This window comes from Channa argus, chromosome 9 (assembly GCF_033026475.1).
Source record: "Channa argus isolate prfri chromosome 9, Channa argus male v1.0, whole genome shotgun sequence".
Lineage (NCBI taxonomy): Eukaryota > Metazoa > Chordata > Actinopteri > Anabantiformes > Channidae > Channa > Channa argus.
Genome location: NC_090205.1, coordinates 13,084,440 through 13,105,872, shown reverse-complemented (window position 1 = coordinate 13,105,872; position 21,433 = coordinate 13,084,440). Strand labels below are relative to the sequence as shown.

The 21,433-nt window shown below is 41.5% G+C and overlaps 1 protein-coding gene across 4 annotated transcripts in view; it reads left to right on the top strand.

The window, feature by feature from the left end:
* Positions 1-20,500, top strand: part of bcl9 (BCL9 transcription coactivator) — a 28,932-nt gene extending 8,432 nt beyond the window's left edge. For all 4 annotated transcript variants that reach the window (XM_067515233.1, XM_067515234.1, XM_067515232.1 and 1 more), the window contains exons 3-10: positions 8,910-9,470; positions 11,889-12,202; positions 12,858-12,965; positions 13,103-13,289; positions 14,810-14,906; positions 14,992-17,173; positions 17,685-17,957; positions 18,105-20,500. In XM_067515233.1, coding sequence (XP_067371334.1) covers positions 9,184-9,470; positions 11,889-12,202; positions 12,858-12,965; positions 13,103-13,289; positions 14,810-14,906; positions 14,992-17,173; positions 17,685-17,957; positions 18,105-19,144 — 4,488 coding nt within the window. In that variant the 5' untranslated portion in view covers positions 8,910-9,183 and the 3' untranslated portion in view covers positions 19,145-20,500. The remainder of the gene's footprint in view (positions 1-8,909; positions 9,471-11,888; positions 12,203-12,857; positions 12,966-13,102; positions 13,290-14,809; positions 14,907-14,991; positions 17,174-17,684; positions 17,958-18,104) is intronic.
* Positions 20,501-21,433: the final 933 nt, after the last annotated feature.

The window sequence follows — 21,433 nt, the reverse complement described above, 5'->3', positions numbered from 1 at the left end:
ACTATTAACTCAACATAGCACTATCTAAATTAGAATATTTATTTTGCCATGACACAAAAAAGGACATTGTGGGTTTTAAAATTTTGCTGGGCAATCCAACGTGTCACACTTCAAGCAAACAGCATCTCTAATGTAGACTTAATACAATAGCCACTAAATAAAGATGTCTCACTCAAGATTTTTTGAGCCCTGATCAATCTTTCAATTTTAATATATAAAGACTCAAACACTTATATTTAACTAGAGTATATGTTTATTAAATATGTATATGACACACTGAAATTACAGCTGTATCTTATGTTATCTGATCATGAGAATATTGTACATAATGTTAAAGAATATTTAGGTTAGCTGCTTAAATATTCCATATGAATGAAAACAGTAAATAGGAAAATGTCACTTTTTCAATTAAGTAATCATACAAGGCTATTTAAAATAATTTAAATGAATAAATTGGTTCTACCATTTCATTCACATATAAAACAAATTTAGTTTATTAGTGACAAAAAAATCTAATTGGATTGAAGCCTATGTTAATAAATGTAGGGCTGCTAGTAAGTGTGCAGGAGTTAAAGTGTTTCCAGTTACCTTGTGGTTTTGTCTTGTTTTAAGTAGAACAGGTTTTTTTTTTTTGTGTGTGTGTGTAAGTAGAACTTTTCCATTCAGCTAGATATGTAGAGACAGAGTGGAGATGGACAGAGATGGAAGTGTGGGGTGAAGTGTGTGAGACGGAGATCAGAGCAGGCTGAGTGCTGAGTGCCAGTCCTGCTGCTGAAGCTGGCCGCCACACATGGCACTGTGCCCAGGCTACGCCAGCAGATGTGTCACAAGTGAGTCAGCTGTGTGTGTGTGTGTGTGTGTGTGTGTGTGTGTGTGTGTGTGTGTGTGTCACAGACACCCACCCATACATTCTTTGAAGCTAGCGAGCTAGCCACTTGTGCAATAACCCCCCCCATGACTATATCTGTGTCACACCCCTTTCCCATCCTCCTGTTTTCATTGCCTCTTCCATCATTATGATGGACACTGCGAGGCTCTGTCACCACAATATGATTTGACAAAAAGTGGCATTACACACATGTCACATCCCTGGGGATGGAGGGGCATTGTCTGCTGAAGATGGTAGAGTGGTGAGCGTTGTTATGGGAATGCTGAACAGACTATCCAGTGAAGAGACAGCTAATACTGGAGGCCACAGAATAAGTGAGGTGGAAAAGACTAACACTGAAGACAATATGTAGGTGAAGGGTATAGCTAGGTTTTGTACTTTGGGAACAGCTAAATGTTTGGACCATGCAGAAAACATTTAAAAGTTCATTGTAAATATTTCTTTGGCTTAGGTTTGGTACAAACATGAGCTCAGCTCTACTTATATAGGTGTCTTTGTTCTCGTCATGTCACATGTAATATGTCAATATGTTGTACAATGTACAGTCATGAGTGTTCTCTGCAGGGTGTGTAATGTTGACGTAGTTCTCTCAGGATGTTACCTTAACAGATCAGTGTGCATTTTCATAGCAAGGTTTGTTTATATAATATGTGATTATTATTACATATAATTGATTATTATTGATTATTATTACATAAAATGTACATCTTCAAACATTAGTTGGGTAGTTAATCAATTTAAAAAAAATTAAATTTTGGATTTAAATGTTTTTTTGTTAAACACTTGGTTATGACATCACTTTGCATTGTGGGAAACCAAAACTGCATTTTACTGACATCTATTGACCTTGGAGTAATCATTAGCTATATCCCTGCTGATATGTAACCCCATATTAAGATTTTAAAATATTCATTTGGATTTAATGATTGTGTTACTTAAGAATAAAGATATAGTGCATTTTTCGTTCAATAGATTTTACATAGAATTTATAAACAATAAAATAATATTAAAATAACCCCAGAAATAGTAGTATAAACTAGGAATGAAACGATTCTGAAACCCAGACAGAAACTGTCATATAAACATCTATGATAGTCTGTGGCTAAAGTACGGCTCAAAATAGGATGTCTGTAGCTAAGTGTGATTTTGGACAAAACTCTAAGGAAGGGTTGGCTGTTCACAGCCTTTGGTCCTGTTACACTTGTTCTCAATGAAGCATTGAAGTATTCACTGCAAATATTGTTTTGATAAATACAGAATTCAAATGTGCCATTATCTCATAATTAACCACCTGTGGCTTCTTTCCGACCAAAGTTATTTGGTTTGCTTTAAGATTTGTGTTTACTCTAATTTATAAAAAATGTCTAGGACAACAGAGGAATTCTTTTTTAGATTTAATAAAACAACAGATTTTAAGGTTTTTAAAGCTTCATATTTGGTAATTTCACTTGAATGAATATTTGGCACATATAAGGTGTGCCGTTGTGTAGGGAGATGAAAGGCTTTTGTGTTTAAGAGCTCCTGCAGCTGCTGATGGTGGGGCATTTTTGGGATATGCTTGCAGAATAATGCGAGGAGAGATAGAAATAAGGTCTCTGTTATTGCCCTAAACAAATAATGGGATGAAGAAATTCTTGAGATGGAGTCCGAGCCGACAGAGAGCAGGTCTGGGAGCTAGAGAGCGAGAAAAAGAGAGCAATACTCCATTGTAACTGAACTGCAAAATGGGATTTGCATAAATAAGGCTGAAACATCGGCAGGTCCTTTTACAGCCAACAGAAGGGCTGCGATGAGGGAAGAGAGGTGGTATGTGTGTGTTTGCACTTTTATGTGTTTTCCCACTCTTCCTTTTTTTGAAAACAATGTCTTTGTTGCGTTGATAGAAATGTCAGCCAGTGGACTTGGTTGGGATTAAGGTCAAGGTTCCTCTGCTCTTGTTAATCCCACACCTGGAGTTTAACTGTGGATACTTTACTGATATAAAGCCTCACGTCACCGCTTCAGTGGAATTTGTGTGACGTAACTGGAAAGGGTCTACTCTCCACATTGCATTCGGATAGTGTACGATGACTGTTACATAAGCATGAAATGAAATGCACCCTTTTAGTGCCACCCGCATTGGAAAACTCAAATCTAATTGAATTGAACCATTTTCTGCCCTCTTTTCATGTGGAACCTCATATTTATATCAGAGGCAAAAAGCACAATTTTAGAGCCTCATTATACTGTTTTCTCTATTAACTTGCATGCACTGCAGCTCCTTGTGTGTGTTTTGATAGACAGCTGAGCATCTTTACTGGAGATAGAGAAAGAGAAATCTCTGTGATTACCTCTGTGTTGCTTTGTTGTGTGTGTATGTGTGGCTGCTGTGTGCACATCTGATGTGTGTGTATGTGTGTCATTACATACTGTATGACAGTCATGTCAGCAAGCTTCCCAATTAGTGTCTTGTTAGCGTGCGATTGGAAGGAGCAAGTGATTGGCAGGTCCTGCTGTTAGTTTCTGTGTTCATGCACATACTCACATTACATGCTTCTGTGTATGATTGGGGCTTAGGTTTAGATAACACCCCTTGAAGGCATGCATGCAAGTTACAGTTGAAGGAGGTAGAAGGCTAGTTCTTTCAAAAAAAAAAAAAAAGAAAAGAAAATGCCATCTCTTTCAGCAAACAGAACACATTTTCCAATGATTCCATTGATACAGTGCATCCGGAAAGAATTCACAGCACTTAACTTTTTCCACATTTTTTATGTTACAGCCTTATTCCAAAATGGAGCAAATTCAGTGATTTGGAAAAAGTTTGTTTGAAATCTTTGCAAATTTGTTAAAAATGAAAAACGACAAAAATCACATGTACATAAATATTCACAGCCTTTGCTTAATACTTTGTTGAAGCACCTTTAGCACCAATTACAGTTTCAAGTCTTTTTGAGTATGATACTACAGGCTTGGCAAAGCTATTTTTGGGAACTTTCTCCTATTCTTCTTTGCAGTACCTCTCAAGCTCCATCAGGTGGGATGGGGAGTGTCGGTGCACAGCCATTTTCAGACCTCTCCAGAGATGTTCAATCGGTTTTAAGTCTGGCTGGGCCTTGAGTGGCTGGGACACTGAGGACATTCACAGAGTTGTCCCATATCCGCTCCTTTGTTATCTTGGCTGTGTGCTTAGGATCCCTGTCCTGTTGAAAGATGAACCGTCGTCCCAGTCTGAGGTCCAGAGCGCTCTGGAACAGGTTTTTATCCAAGATGTCTCAGTACATTGCTGCATTCATCTTTACTTTGATCCTAACTAGTCTCCCAGTTCCTGCCGCTGAAAAACATCCCCACAGCATGATGCTGCCACCACCATGCTTTACTATATGATGTTATTGACCAGGTGGTGAACGGTGCCTGGTTTTCTCAAGGCATGACACTTGCCATTCATGCCAAAGAGCTCAATCTTTGTTTCATCAGACCAGAGAATTTTGTTTCTCCTGGTCTGAGAGTCCTTTAGGGGGACTGCCATGTGCCATTCGGCCACTCCACCATACAGGCCTGATTAGTGGAGTGCTGCAAAGATGATTGTTCCTCTGGAACATTCTCCTCTCTCTACAGAGAAACACTGGAAGTCTTTTAGAGTGACCATAGGGTTCCTGGTCATCTCCCTGACTAAGGCCCTCCTCTCTTTCTCAGTTAGGCCGGCCAGCCCGCTCTGGGAAGGGGCCTGGTGGTTTCAAACGTCTAATCTTTCATTTATGGATGATGGAGGCCACTGTGCTCATTAGGACCTTCAATGCTATAGGAATTTTTCTGTACCCTTCCCCAGATCTGTGCCTGACTGCAATCCTAACTCAGAGGTCTACAGACAATTCCTTGGACTTCATGGCTTGGTTTCTGCTCTGACATGCACTGTTAACTGTGCGACCTTATATAGGCAGGTGTATGCTTTTCCAAATCACGTCCAATCAACTGAATTTTCCAATCAGGTTGTAAAAACATCTCAAATATGATCAGTGAAAGGGGCCCCAGAGCTCAATTTTATGTACAATAGTTACTGTATATACATGTGATTTTTTTCCATTTGTTATTTTTAATAAATTTGTAAAGATTTAAAACAAACTTTTTCCACGTTGCCAAATAATGAATTTGATCTATTTTGGAATAAGGCTGTAACATAACAAAATGTGGAAAAAGTTTGCATCCGGAAAGTATTTACAGCACCACTGTATCTCTGGAAAATTGCCCACCATGTTAGGTCAAAGGTCTTTCACTCAAAAGAACTCTCAAACTGTCAAATTCTCTCTCTCTCTCTCACACTCACACACACACACACACCTTTCTTCATAAAAGTGCATCTGTCAATCTTTGTAAAACTGACAATCATACTCATTACATACAGGAATACCGGAGTGTTTGAACTTCTACTTCAAGCACCTTTGTCTTTCTCATATGCTTACTTCCACCATTTTTGTATGCACAACTATAATTAGTGTTTTTGAGGAATCTCCCTATTTGATTAGTTAATGGCATCATGTCCTTCTCTCCCCTAACTTTTTCCCCCACCTCTGAGTGTTCTCTGATGATAAGCAATTCGGCCTTCAGAAACTAATGAACGACGTGTACAAATTAGTTCATTTAAAGCATACCCCTGGCCTTAACACTTTTGTGCCTCTGCACTGAATCTAACCAGGGCCTACACCATGGGTAATGCAAATTGCCAGTGCATTTGTGAGCATTCATACTTGTGCACTCTTGTGTCTATGTCAATCTGCTGGTTGGCAGTAGGGATTCTGTGGCAAAATGTTGATTTTTATTTATTTTTTTGTGTGTGCTACTAACAGTTGCTCAGTTGAAAACTCAGCTGATCATGTTGGAATTTATTTAACAGCATTTACTATTACTACAATTACTGCAGGACACAGAAAAGAGAGCAGACATGAGAGGAGATGGACTTTATGACCATTGAACCAATTGAGGCAGAAGGGATGAGTGAACCAATCACAGCTGTTGCATTTGCCTCATTGTGTAGTTATGTGTCTGGGGAGGTGCATATCAACCTGATCTATAGGGTAAACAGCTATTAAATCAAGCTTTAGCTTCAATACCTTCTAATATGTCACTCAAAACAATGCAAGCATTAGTAGTGTAGCACTAAACATCATTTCATGATTTTGGAAAGAGGTACGCTATTACAGTTTTTAATCATGACTTTGAATAGTTCTCATGGTGAATGAATACATTTATTGTAGGTCATTTGGACAGTAAATGAATGTGATTGATGATGATGATAATGATGTCTATGTGCAACTGAATCCCCAGTTCTGAAATGTTTATTGCAGCAAGGTAGGGGTTTGTCCACTCTTCATTTTAAGTGTAAAGTCCTGCAGGCCATTTTATACGGTATTTTTGGTTAGTAAGGCTGTCTAGCAGGTCTTTCCTACTGTGACTTATCAAGCCAGCATTTTACTTTGATTAGCAAATAACAGCCAACTGCAAAATCAGATTGCATCCCTGTTTTTCACACTTTATCCCTCAGTGTCTTCACTCACATAATCCAAACTCTGCATTTAAAAAAAAAACTAGAAAGAACAGAAATGGTATTAATAGTAGAAAATGTTATGCTGTGAATGCCAGGTGTACAGTTTGAGCAAACCTCTTGAGTGACATTTAGGTTCATTTTGTGTGCTGTGTCTTTTAGAGTTGTGCATTTGGTTCTTTGCACAGTAATATATGAAAGCATATTTAAAAGTCACACCTCATGCTTAGAAAAGCGTTCTTTCTAACAATGCTGTTGTAAATAAATATGCACTCAAATCACTACTTCAGAAATCAATAATCACTGCACTAGTTGTCTGAAGAGCCTCCACTCAATGTGTTTTTATATTTAAAGGTTAGTCTAATCAGCATAATTTGGATTCACTGCCACTCTATTCCCTGCCACTTCAATCTCAGTTGTCATGTAGTTGGACTCTGCTTGCATGTAGTGGTGATCTGTGACCCTGACAGTTGTAAATTATCTTTGGTGTAGACCATTGAGAGACAACTGTTGCTGCTGTAGTTGGAGTAGTTGTATTTGTGACACCCCCTCACCCTCCCCTCCAAAACCCCCTAAACACTCCACCTCCTTTTCCCCAGGGGAGCTCTGGAGCCAGTTACAATGTTGAGTGTTTTGGAAGAGCTCCTAAATATTTTCAGGATGACAATGTAATCTGACTGACTGGTCCGCTTTCTCAAACAGGATTCTCATGCAGTTCTTGTGCTCACTCACCAGCACACACAAACTGAAACAAAGAGTATGAGCCACTCTACCTTTCGCTGCACTGTTAGCTACAGTTACAATACGTGTGTTTACATGCACTTAAGTAACCAGGTTACAGTTGGCTTTCTCAGGAAAGATGATTTCTTAAATGTCATTTAACGGGAAAGGTGGTTTCCATAATCAGGATAAGGGATCAGGGAAACCTAAAGAACACTCCCAAAGAACACTTTTTCACAATTTCTCTCATGTATACATATAACCAGGTTCTAATCTACTTTTTGCACTACAGTGCAAATTTCTAACAAAGGGCTGAAAAGAGATTATTAAGGAACCACCTTGATTTTAAATCAAAGTCCACCTAAAGACCCACGGAAATTTGAAGACAAAGTGTCTCCTAGAAGACTGTAAAAAGTCACTCTCCACCGCAGGGTTTTCTTCTGACAGTTCATGCTGTGTATTAACTGTGTCTTTCCCCTCTCTTTTCCTCTTTCTCGCTGAGCTCTCACTCTGCCTTTCCATCTTGCAGACAAAAACAGCATTAAGAAAATCTGGAAGAAGCATTTTCTGTCATTAAAAAGTTATAATGTATAAGCCATGTTTACAAAAAAACGTCTAAAATGGAGGCAAAATCTGAATGTACTGGCATTTCGCAGATACGTGCCTCCTCGTATGCATGGATTTCCAGTAACCAGGTTTCTTATGTGCATGTAAACCAATCCCTGCCCTGATTACCCGAGAAAGCTGGTTTCTCCAAGTAACCTGGTTGATTAAGTGCATATAAATGCAATAATTGTTATTTGTGGTGTTTGTATAGTTGCAGGTGTACAGAACATCATACTTAGCGAAACAACGAAAAGAAGGTCCCGGGTGCATTTAACCAGGATTCTGTAAAAAGTTATAAAGCTCACACCCCAAATCCCTTGATTTTATTCATGCGTATTTGGAACTTATGGTTCGGCACAGGAAAAATAAAAGCACAATTGTTTTCATTGATGCTGGAGTTTAGGCCAGTACCAGTTTTGATATTTAGGTAGGTAACAAATGTAATGTAATTACATTAAAAAACAAAGATAGTTACTAAGTCTGACATTAAATTAAGCATTGCTCTCTTGAGGACAAGCTATGTAATAGTGACCTCAAACATATTTTTATTTATTTGCTAGTATATACACATTTATCATGTATCTGTATTAAACTAATCTGTCTAGCTCCATGACAGATTAGTCGAGGGTTAAAAATTGGGTCATAGAATCTGGAACTCACATTCTTGTTATGCCACATACTTATTGTGCTTCAAATGGTCATATTTTGGCCAAAAAAAAAATCGCTTTGATGTCTGCAGTTAGCTGTTGATGTTGGTCACTCTACCATACAAAAGTGTACAGTGTAGATGGAGATTATGCTACAGGAGAGCTTCTAAAGGTTTCTGTGTGTTTCTGATTCTATATTCTGTGAAACACTTTCACCATAGGTGGTTTTCACAGCAGATATTATGACTTGTCAGAGGAAAAGCACAGGTGTTACTAATAACGTAAACAATGCCTTTGCACTATTGAAGTGTTATTAACAGCTATGCTTTCCCACTGTGACATGTCAGAATATATGCTGTGAAATGCACAGACTGAAATTCAGTCTTTCAACAAAACTACTTTGAAAATAAAAGTGACCAATTTTTAAAAGCCAGCATTTAAGCCCAAAGTGGGAGATTGATACTGAGAGTTTAAGTTTGGTCAACAGTGGCCCTCATTTAACTCTCCTTTTCCCTCTCTTTTCTCTTGACAGTGTGCCCAAGGGCCGTTGAAAGCCCCCTTGGAGGAGTTTCATAAATACACACCGAACAAGAATCCTGGACTATTGTTATTGTTTTTACTCACACACATCTGCACACTCACACACACACAAACACACCTACACACACACACACACACACACACACACACACACACACACACACACACACACACACACACACAGACACTCTCACACAAACACACACTCACTCACACACACACACACACACAACACACGGACACACACAGATAAGGACATAGAGAGAATGTTGGAGGTCCAAGAGGAGAGGCCAGCGGCGGCAGGTACAGCAGCAACACATTTCAACAAGAAGGAGCGAGGAAAAAAAGAGCGAGAGGAGGCCAAAGACGGACGGGGAAACCTCTCAAACATTGGGAATCCTGTTCCTGGCTCTAGGAACGTACGTGCAAAAGCACCGCTTTCACATACAGGCAGTCCTCACCAGCTCATCACTCCACCCTGTTCTGTAGTCCTGGGAGCCCCATCAATGCACTCTAATAGGCTAAAGAACTCCCCGTCCACCAACACACAGAGGTGAGTGGACACAGAAAATAAGTAGATCTAGCTAGTGCTGCGATACAACGGTACATTACTGTGATGGTGAGAATAAGCTAGCATTAGAGTATGTTTGATTGTCTATATATGTGATCTTCACTAATTATCATTACAATTGTGTATTAATTCAGATTATATATTAGCCAGTGTTATTGATTTGGAAGTAAGACAAACAGACACTCAATGCTTTAGTGAATACTGATACCATTTAAGCTGTCTTTGGTTGGATTCAGTTGTTTTCCAGGTTATCTGCATATCCCTTATTCCAGTGTTGGGTAAATTGTGAAACTTGTATCTTACTAGTTGTAATGTGCTGAGTTTTCAATTTTGAAAAAGCTGATCAGGAGCATATCTAAAGAAAACTTCAACCACAGCCCTTAAACAGCATTTTTTCATACTTTATTAATCCCTGTGGGGAAACTTGACCCATCCAGCTATATGTGTATGGTGAGCATTTCCGAGGCAATTGGATTGGTCAGTAGCAGAAGGCTTTATAACAGTAAATGATTTTAGTTTGGTGGGTGGGGGTCAGATGACCTGAAGGAAACTCATGTAAATTAGTGGAAAATGCAAGCACAAAGGCCAAAGTCGGCACCTTTTTGTTTTAATTATATCTTTCCTGAGTATTCATTAAACTACGTCTTGACAGTGTGATGAAGGGACCCAAACCTGAGCTTGTTACATCACCCTTACCTGTGCATTTTAGAAAGGGAAGTATAAGTAATAATGTAATGGAGATCTAAGGTGAGCTTTTTTGCTATTTACATGAAAGGTCTTGATGTGGGATCCAGAGTTGTTGTAGGGTCAGGGAGTACACTGTTCTTGGATGTTTTCCCTGCTGACTCATGCTTCTGGAGACTCTAGAAATGGGTGTCTGGGCTGCCAAAATCCTGGCTTTCCCTTCTTTTTGCTTTGCGCACATACATACTCTGTGCTTTGGGTGTGCATTCTCTCTCTCTTTCTCCATATATTTTTTTATATCTAGGGAGAGACAGATATAGATCGATAGATAGATAGATCGAGAGAGACATAGAGAAAGAGACAGGGAAACAATTAGGGCGTGGTAAGGCAGTTTGGCAGTTGGATGTGTCCTGCTTGCCTGAACTGCGCTGCTCTCATAACTAGTAAGCAGCAGTTATTTGTCGGTTGCCCATGTCCCTACAGTTATTTCTTTTTGGTTTAACTTTGCACTGAATTCCCAGTACTGGGAACAAAACCTTTAGTTCATAGACATCCGCAACAGCTGTTGGATGTTCTAGTGAGATTGTGTTTAGTAATTGCAAGGGCGAAAATGACACACAGAACAATCACATTTTCCTTTAGGTCTTCTCTCTACTACTTAGCACATCGGGTAGCAAGTGTGTAGTGGAGAGCTGCAGCATATCAGATCTCATGGATAGCCTGCTAACTAAGTATGTACACTTGCTCTTATCTGGTTTGTGCACAATTCCAGACCATGATTACTGGGTAACCAAACTTCTAGCTTCAGGCTTTTTGCTTGACATGCACCAAGTCACAAATATAAACAAACACAATATTTCTAAGCTCATAAAACACAGTGATGATTTTTCACTCATGAAACATACAGAATGGATAGTGAAAAGGGTAATTGCAAAAGTGATTTAATAATTGGTGAACCACCTTTGGCAACAGTAACATCAAGCAAGCATTTCCTGTAGCATCGATTATACCTGTACAATGTTCAGGAGGATTTTTTTCCTTAAATAACTGTTTCAGCTCAGCCGTAATCTTTTGACATTTGATTATTAACAGCTTTCTTAAGGCCATTCCACAGCATCTATTAGGTTGAGGTCATGGCTGTGACTTGGCCAAACCAAAAGGTGGATTTTGTGTCTTCAAAACCATACTATAGTAGATTGACTTAAATTTTTAGGGTCATTAGGGCTCATTCACAAACCTCTTCCCACGTTTTTGTAAGTCAGGTTAGTTCTAATCAAACCTCTATTCTTAAACCTGACTCCAGCTGACATTTATTGACATCAGAATCCTAGAGTTGCCACTACATTTATCACTAGTACTTTGTATGTGAAATGAGTATGTTCAATAAAGACATAAAAGATCATGCTGTGTTTTGTCATCTTAGAAATAATGTGTTCTTTGATGTTTGGGACTTTGGTTAAGATGTTATGACCAATTCATGCAGAAATCCAGAAAGTTGAGAACACTGCCAATACTTTTTCTCGTAACTGTATGTGAAAGGTAAAACATTTTGGAATCCCACATGAGATACCAAGTTGCATCTTAGGTATATTAAATTGATAATAAAATTGAAATATGTGTTACATCAATTATTTAGACTGTTTTCATGAAAGAGAACAAGTGATTTGTGTTCTTCTAAATGTTATGCTTACTTTTTTTTTCTCTATCCTATATCAGCCCTAAACCTAAGACGGAGGCTATGGTACGATCACCTACCGTCATGTCCCCCTCCGCTGCCTCCCAGATGGACTCTAAAATGCCCAATCAGGGTAAACCTGGGAACACCGGCAGCCAATCACAGTCCTCGCCTTGTGATCCCAAGACTCTGGGTACCAAAGGGGCTCAGAATGTGGCAGGGGGCATAGGGCTGAAAAATGGTCAGGGCCTCTCCTCTGGCCAAAGCTCCAAGGTTAAAGTCAAAAGGGAGAGAAGCACCTCGGTAGAGTCTTTTGAACAGCCAGAAAGCGGCACACCCACCAGTGAAGAAAAAGGTAACAATCACTGTAGCCAGTGCCTATTGTCAAAATATCTAATGTCAGCTGACAGCTGCAGTCAGACATTGTCAGACAGTCCTTGTCAAGTGCTTGTCAGTTTTGATGCTAAATGTGAAACTTTTAAAAACATTTTTACTCCTGCCAGAATGATAAAACTGTTTAACTAACGTTGGTTGGTACGTACATGAGTTTCTTTGACATTTTAAGGATTTTATCAATAGCTGTGCTTTCATAGTTTACTGTGCTTTCATAACCTGTTTCTAATAAAATGATTTGAACTGCTTTATACAGAAAGTGGCTACAATGTCTAAACAATGTCATGTCTGTAATGCTTATGTGGTGACTGCATCTGCTATACATAAATCATTTACTGTAGAGGCATTATTTTTCCCCTGATTAATAGAGGAGAAATGTATCTTTCCTAATTACAGCCCATTTTTGATTTGTTGTTTGCCTTTTATGGCACACCACTGCATAACTTTATTTAGAAAAGTGCTGTACATATAGTTATTTTCTTCTCCTGGGTATACACAACACAGGCTGCCCGCAGAAGACAGTAGTTGGACATCTTGAAAAATATACTTTTGTAGTCTCTCTATGTCACTCACACTGATAATCCTGAGCTCACTAATGGTTGTGTGTGTCACTATAGATGGCAGCAGGGCGAAGAGGATGTGTGTGGCAGAGAGGAGGCAGCCGTACAGTGGAGCTGACTGGTGCTCTGGGGGAGAAAGTGACGAAGATGACAAAGGATTCTTCAGTAAGTGTGTTAATGTGTGCATCCAAGAATGTGTAGCAGACCCTTAGCTGATTGACTTGACCTATGACAGCTTCTGAGTAGAACTATGTTCCCATAAGCTGGTCCTAAAACCGGTCTCCACTGTTGTCTTCTTTCAGACTGTAACTCCAGTGAAGTGAAGCCCCAGGATTCTGTCTCCCATTCTACCTCCAATGCTGGACTCAGTCGCTCCTCCACACCATCCCACAACCCACTGGGAGGCCAGGGCTCCACAACAGAACCTGGTAGTGGCCAGAAACCAAGCTCAAAACTTGTTTATGTTTTCACAACAGAGATGGCCAACAAGTAAGAAATCTTAGTGTTACCATTTATGTCTTTTGTGCCTTGTGTCTTTTAACTATTTTAACTCAGCAGTAATTTTACATCTACATGCTGATGCATCTATATCTATATACTTGTCTGTATTGTTTCAGCATTGTCATCACAATGTGGGCGTGCATAATATCACACATTGACCACAAACAGTTACTTTGTAGACAGTAATTTCACTGTAAGCTAAAGAGGGTAATGACCTCTCCATTAATTTTTTAATTTCCCCTCCAAGTTTACTTCAGTAGATTAGTCACAATGCTTGCCTTTTTGCCTCTTTTGAATCAGTTGCATAGTCAGTATTGTACATTAATGCACTACACAAGCTCAATTTAATACACCTGTGAAGTTTTTTGTTGGACAGTCAATTGACGATATCCAATTCCAACAAAAGAAAGTGAATGCGAGTGTCTTTAACACACAGGGTGAATCTGAATGAAATATAGTCATGCTCAAATGTTAGTACCCCCTAAGTTTGAAATGGCAAAAAGAATTAAACAAAGATTTTTGTATTCATCAACAGTACACAGTTAGCTATTAAGGATGTTTCTTCATCAGAAATTAAAGTTAATTTGTAATAAATGTATCAAAAGGGATGCAGACTTTTCCACTTTTTTATTTTAATTATTTTACAATAAATTAAATTATATTTATTATTTATTTTGCAATAGATTTTTATATACACTCCTTGACCATTTTTGTTACATCTGATGATGAAAGAACGTTTGTAGTAGCTTAATGTGCAATATAATTATGTTGGGTTTAGGGTTAACTTTGCTTCCCCTCACACTGAAACTGTATATATAGGGATGCAAACTTAACCCTAAACCTAGTACAATGACAAAGTACATTCAGCTATTACAAATATTCTAAAGGCAATGGGGTTTAAAGGTCAACTGGGTTTTCAACTACAAACATCCCCCCAATCATTCTAGAGATCAGTTCTTTCCATATCGGAATACAGAATCTGGACTAATGAAATTAATACTTTACCTTTTTTTAATAAGCAGAATACACACCCACATCAAAACCTTTTGTGGGACTGCATTTCAAAATTAAGTGGAATTACTAATTTCCAATGTCAATTGCCGGAAGAATATCACTGGGCCCCTGTCGTTGGAGGTTGTTGTTGTCATCTTTAATGTCTGCTGCAGCTGTGATACTTTCTGCCCACCTCTCATCCTCATTCCCCTAAACTTTCCCAGTTATTGTCCAAATCAGTTTTGTGTATTTTCACAAGCATGTGTGTTTATCAGTGGGAGCATACACTTGGCTCTGATTAACACTCTCTGTTGGGAATTAGAGATCAAAGATGTGCTTGCTGAGTGGAAGGTGTTTGTGTACGCACAGCAATTTGCTTAGTCTGTTGACCTTGGCATTACCTTCATGGTTTCATCTTGTACTAATTCATCCACTCTCACACACATCCACATCCACACAAACATACTTATTGTGTCTGATGACTGACATCTGACTGTTTGCCTTCTTGTCCTCAGGGCAGCTGATGCAGTTCTGACTGGCCATACAGAAAACATAATTGCCTTCCATATGAAAAACATCTCCAACAGCAAGGACAAAGCTCACCTCCTCCTGGTAAAAACAGTCTTTTTATACATCAGCTTATATACATTAAAACTGTGTCATAACTTAATTTTCAATCTGTCTCTCTTGGTTAAAGAACAATGCAGCAAGCACCCTTCGAAATGACTCCAAGCCTCCCCAGCAACCCTCATCCCATGCCCAAGATAACAGCCACCAGGCTGGAGCCAAGCCGTCCTTACCTGGCATGGCAGAGCCAGTCCCACCTCAGCCTTCAAACCAAGGGAGCCAATCTGGTATTCTTCCGCAGGAAGGGTCATCAGCTTCAGGAATGGAATCCAAAAATCTTCCAGGCGGTAGTCCCAGTAACACTGCAACTCCAGTTGACCAAGCCCCTGTATCACAACCTGAGACAGGCCTCAACCCTCCCACAGCAGGGGAAGGAGGGCAGGGTGGGGCCTCTGGTGGAGCAGGTCTGACACCCCAACAGCAGCAGCAACAACAGCAGCTGGCCCAAGAGCTCTTAAACATGGAGGCCAACACAGAGGGCCTCTCCCAAGAACAGCTGGAGCATCGCCAGCGCTCCCTGCAGACTTTGCGAGATATCCAGCGCATGCTTTTTCCTGATGATCGTGATGCCCCACCAGCTGGGCCCCCACAGTCCCATGGTGGACCCCATGATGGAGGGCCAGATGGTGCACCCCGCAGGTCTGAGCAGGGCCCCCTACAGGCTATGATTGAACAGTCTCGGAGCCTTGGACCTCCAGGTGGGCCAGGAGGCCCTCGTCCACAAGGTCCTCCCTTTGGACCGCCTCATGGTCCTAGGGACATGCCACCGTTTCCACAAGATGAAATGGGTCCACATATGGGGGGTCCAGGGGGCTGTGGAGAAGGAGATCAAATGACACCCGAACAGGTTGCATGGTTGAAGCTCCAGCAGGAATTTTACGAAGAGAAGAGGAAGAAACAAGAAATGCAACACCGGCCACTTCCTCCAGACATGATGATGCACCCTCATGGTCCACGTGGCATGATGCGAGGGCCCCCACCACCTTACCAGATGGGCCCAGGAGAGATGTGGGGAGGTCCAGGTGGTCCACCCGACCACTACCAGGAGCGCATGAGCATGGGCCCTGGTCCTAGGGGTCTACCTCCACATATTCCGAGGATGCCTGGCTTCTCTGGTATGATGAATCCTGAGATGGAGGGACCCCCAAGACCTGGAATGGGCTGGCCTGATGACATGCCTCCCCGGATGGGAGATGCACGAGGCTTCCCCGGAGGACCTGGAGGAATGTTTGCTGGACCAGGGGGTCGTGGTGAGCGTTTCCCAAATCCTCAGTCAGTCCAAGAAGCAATGTTCCACCAAGGAATGGGTGGAGAGAAGGGCTTGCCTCCTGGGATGATGATGGACATGCAGAGGATGATGGGGCATCAAAGAAGTGGAATGGAACCTGGCAATGGTATGGGTATGTTTCCCAGAATGCCTGGTGATGGTCCTATGAGCCCATCATCTAGACTGCAGGGAATGGGGGGCCGAGAAATGGGGCCGGAGTTTGGCATGGGGCATGGGCCTGGGCCAGGACCTCATATGCACCCTTCTAAACTACGAGATCCCCCAATGAATATGAGTCCTGATGATATAATGAGAATACGAGGAGCTGGAGGACCTCCAATGGAGAACATAGGTCCACAAGGCAGGCCCATGCAGGGTCCTTCCTTCCCTGACCAGACACAGCCAGGAGACTTTCCTATGGGACATGGGCGATCATTCCCAGGGGGTCCTGCAGGAATGAGGGGTCCACATGGAGACCAAGCTTTTGGTCCAGAGCACAGATCTACACCAACAGGGGGTAATGGACGAATTAACCACCTCCCATCTGCTGGTGGCCCTTCACAAGGCCAGAGAGGCCGCAAACCAGCAGATCTGAATGTCCAGTCAGGAGGGGGGAACTCTCCTAGTGTTAACCCACTTAAATCCCCTCCGCTGAGGCAGGTACAGTCCCCAATGATGGGCTCTCCCTCTGGAAATCTTAAATCTCCTCAGACACCATCCCAGCTGGCTGGCATGCTCGCTGGTCCTACAGGTCCAAGTGCCCCTCCAGCTCCTCCAGCTTCAGCACCAATGAAGTCCCCCCACTCGATGATGGGCTCAGCAGGTGCGTCTCCTGTTCATATGAGATCTCCTTCTCTTCCTAATCCTTCTCCAGGATGGGCCTCCTCACCCAAACCACCCATGCAGAGTCCTGGAGTGCCACCTCAGGGTGGCAAGCCTCCCCTCAGTATCACTTCACCAAATATGATGGGGAACATGGAGCCAGGTATACCATTTTTTTCCTCTTGTCCGTGGGAGCTTTTTGTTTTGCATGTATATTACATTTATTCAGTTAACATGGGCATTTGCCAAGTAAATGTTTTCATTTTTTAAATTGTAACCATTGCTTACATTTTTGATAAGGGTCTTGGTGACTGATTATATCACATGTAAAATGTTTAAATACTTTAAAAACAGAATGGTATACAAAACACAAAATTGAAATATCAACTGAAAACTAGATATGGAGGCTGTCTATTGTGCAATACTCATCTGTTAATTTGAGGTTAACCTCAAATTAACAGATCTATGTGAGGGGTGGGGTGGAGTGGGTAATGGATTAGCGGCTCCCTCTTGTGGCTTTAGGACAATTATCCATTGGACTGAGTACAACAGATATGATAAGGGTTGTCACTGCTGCAAATATCATATAAAAACAATGTACCAGAGAATTAAACGTTGGCATACATTATCATCTCTTAGCTTTATAAAGTTTTTCTCATCACATTGTCCTCTAGGTGGTAACGGTCCTCCCTCTGTCCCTCCTTCATCTGGGGCTCCATCTGGTTCGATGTCCCTCCCAGGCAATGTCCCATCTGGTAGTCCATACACCATACCCCCTGAACCAACGCTATCCCAGAACCCTCTCTCTATCATGATGTCACGAATGTCCAAGTTTGCAATGCCCAGCTCCACCCCACTCTACCATGATGCCATAAAAACGGTTGCCAGCTCGGATGATGATTCGCCTCCAGCCCGCTCCCCTAACCTGCCTTCAGTGAACAATAATGGTAAGATATGCAAAGTTTTTGTTTGTTTTTTTACTTATTGTTTAACTTCAGCCCTCCTTGGACCATATGCAAAGTAATATTTCTTTGATATGCTTCCTACAGAACTGCACTGAGTATATTATTATATTTTTTGTCTTCCTCATACAGGTATGGCACTGAACCACCAAGGTAATCCACGAATGATGGGACCTGGAAACACCGGACCCCTGCCTGCCCTCAGTCCTTTGGGTATGAATCCAATGGGATCCCAGCCTCTCTCCCATGGCATGCCTCCACAAATGCCCTCTCCCAATGCCCCGAATATGGGCCCAGGCATGATGCCTCATGGCATGATGATACCACCAAATCCCCAAGACCCTGGTATGGCAAACCCTCAAATGATGCCCCAGGGACGTATGGGTTACCCTCACAGAAGCCAGGGATACCCCCTTACCCAGTCCCCTTCCCAACAAGGCCCTTTTTCCCCACACAATGGTCCCGGTCCCCAGGGTTTTCCTGGCCATCCCATGGGCTTCCAGGGAGAAGGAGGACCTATGGGAGGACGAATGGGGAACATGCCTCATGGGGGAGGGGGTGATGGTGGTATGTGCAAGCCGAATACCCCTGGAGGGCCAGAGTTTAACAACATGCAGGGTGGATTCAGTGATGCAGACCTTCATGAGGTGATGCGGCCAGGAGCATCTGGTATTCCTGAGTTTGACCTGTCAAGAATAATCCCATCAGAGAAGCCTAGCCAGACTCTGTCTTACTTCCCACGAGGTGGAGGAGACAACCCTGGGGGAAAACCACCACACCCCTCTGGCTTTCCAATGCAGGGAATTATGGGTGATGGTCCTCCGAGAATGGGAATGGCCATGCAGGGAATGGGGGGGATGCCAGGTGGGCCAGGTGGAGGAATGGTGCCCCAAGACATGCCAATGGGCAATCCTGGTCATAACTCGATGAGGCCCCCAGGATTCATGGGCCAAGGCATGATAGGCCCCCAGCACCGAATGATGTCCCCTGGGGGTCCAGGAGGGATGATGCAGGGGAGACAAATGGCCCACCCAGGCCCTGGCGGCTCACCAAACATGATGATGTCACTGCAGGGCATGGGTGGCCCCCCACAGCAGACAATGATGATGGGGGGTCAGATGAGGCCACGGGACATGGACATGGGGTTCAGTCCGGGCTCTGGAATGTTCTAATCCAACAGAGACCTTGTATCTAGAATGTTCTTGGACAAAAGTCAAGGCTGGAATAAATATCACAGCATTTAGAGTGTTTTCAGAAAACTGATTGACTCAAATAATGGAAGTATAATGCAAAATAGAGGACGTGCCGAGAAATGAACTGAATGGAGCTAACCAGTCATGTCCTGTAGGAACTACTCCAATGGAGACTTGACAGGCCCGGATTGGCGTATTTCTGCCACAAGAACATTTAATTTCGACTCATGAACTTCAGAATGTATGGGATTGTTGTGCATCAATTTCACAAAACTGTTCTTGTGTTTTTGATTATCTGACTATAGATTACTTCAACATCAAAGAGGAATCAACTTAACTAAAAGTCAGCGTGGAGATGGTACAGTATATGTCTACTTTTTTCAAATTAAAAAGAAAAAAAAACAAATTTGTCATGACAGTGGTATGGAACAAGAGAAAGGAAAAAGAAGAAATTGTGCTTTGTGAAGACTTTAGTGGAACTCCATCTTGTCTCTTGCTCCATTGTTTTGACTGTTTCTGTACAGTATATACGTGTGAGTGTGTGCGTGTGTGATAGACTGTATGTTTGTGTGGTATGTATGTGTCTGTATGTATAGGCATTCTATCAGTGACCTCTCAACTCCTCTTACCCAACTTTCATTGGGGGAGGAACGCCCCCTAAAATACTGTACTGTTTACCATTGGTGGGCTATTCGAATTTTAGTCTATTTTAATTTCCTTTGTAACTCCAGTGTATAACAAACCAAACTATGACCTCATTAAGATAATAGTATTATTAAAAAAGCACAAACATGGACCGTCTGCAGAAAGCGTCTTCTTTCTCTATTTTTACCATTGAGAGCAACACATTAAGTGTGAGGATCCTGGCAGCTTTGCAGCACAATGATAATCTGCAGTCTACATTTGACTTGGTGCTCCAAAACTTTCAGGACTCTACTTTCGCAAGCGTGAACAATACTGCTAATACCCAGATGTGCTGTGTGTTCTTCTTGTTCCTGTTGTGTTCTGACTTTCTTGTTGACTCTGGGTAATAATCATTCCCACAGCAATAATCCCCCAATGGTCAGCAGAATGGGACAGGAGTGTCTGAATGCCACAGCAGGTATGCCAGGTATTATAGAACTAGAGCTATATAGAGCTGGTAAAATTTAGTAAGGCAGGTGTGGTGTCCAGAGCAAGACACAAATGTAAACACGCACTGCTTACCATCCAGTTGACTTCCTCTCTTTTCTCTATTGTATAAGCTTGTCATGTGTTTCTCCATTGGCTTTGGTGCAGAATAGCCTACCAGGGCTGTGGTGATGGACTACAAATAAAAGATATTGTTTTGGTATATACATGTTGTCTATGTAGTGTGTGTGCATCCATGCATGTGTCAATGTGGCTCTCAGCTTTTCACATCTAGTCAGTTATGTAGACAAGGTGGTGTCTTTATCATTGTACACGTCAAACCAGCTTACCAACATTCAGCCAGTACAAGTCGTACTAAGAAGCAACATTGCCAGGCTGACATTTTATCAGGAGGTACTTTAGTGAGAGCTATAATTCAAGAGGACACCACATTTCCAAAATAGATGCAAACATGTTAAATTAAGTGTGTTTTTTTAAGTGGTAGGAATATTACAGAGCTCCTTATGTAACATGAATCAAAAAAAAAAGGTTAACAAAATTCTTTATGCGTCACCGGTCCAAACCAAACCTATTAACTAACCAAACATTTTAAGCAGCGAGTCATGGGAAACTCCCACTGAGGTATAATGTGTTATCATAACACAGTCATCCTGTGTATTAGGCATGTATTCATGCTTACGTTATACTCCGATCTGATACTGCCAACAAATACCCATAAGAAGGCAATCTAAACGCTCACTCTTAAGATACGGTTGTGAGGAATTCCCTTGTGTCAAGTTGTACATAGTTATGAAGACATTTAACTACACACTGATGTATAATTCACTCTGCACTCCTTTGTTAATCAACAGTAAATACAGTACATGATGAGCTTAGTATTCCCCTGAGGACTAAAATGACTGAATATGTAAGATTTGGCTGTAAACCCAACCAAACTGGCAGATAACAGCATTAGCGATTAGACATGGTCTTTTATAAATCCACATTGTCCAAATTTAAGATGACCATATGTCAGTGCAAGACAAACTGCAGCAATGATTTGAAATCTAAGGAAAAGGAGTAACAATATTCTGTATTTTTCTTAACAATTCCCCAAGAAAGCAATGCCAACAATAAATTTATCGTGCTAGGATGATT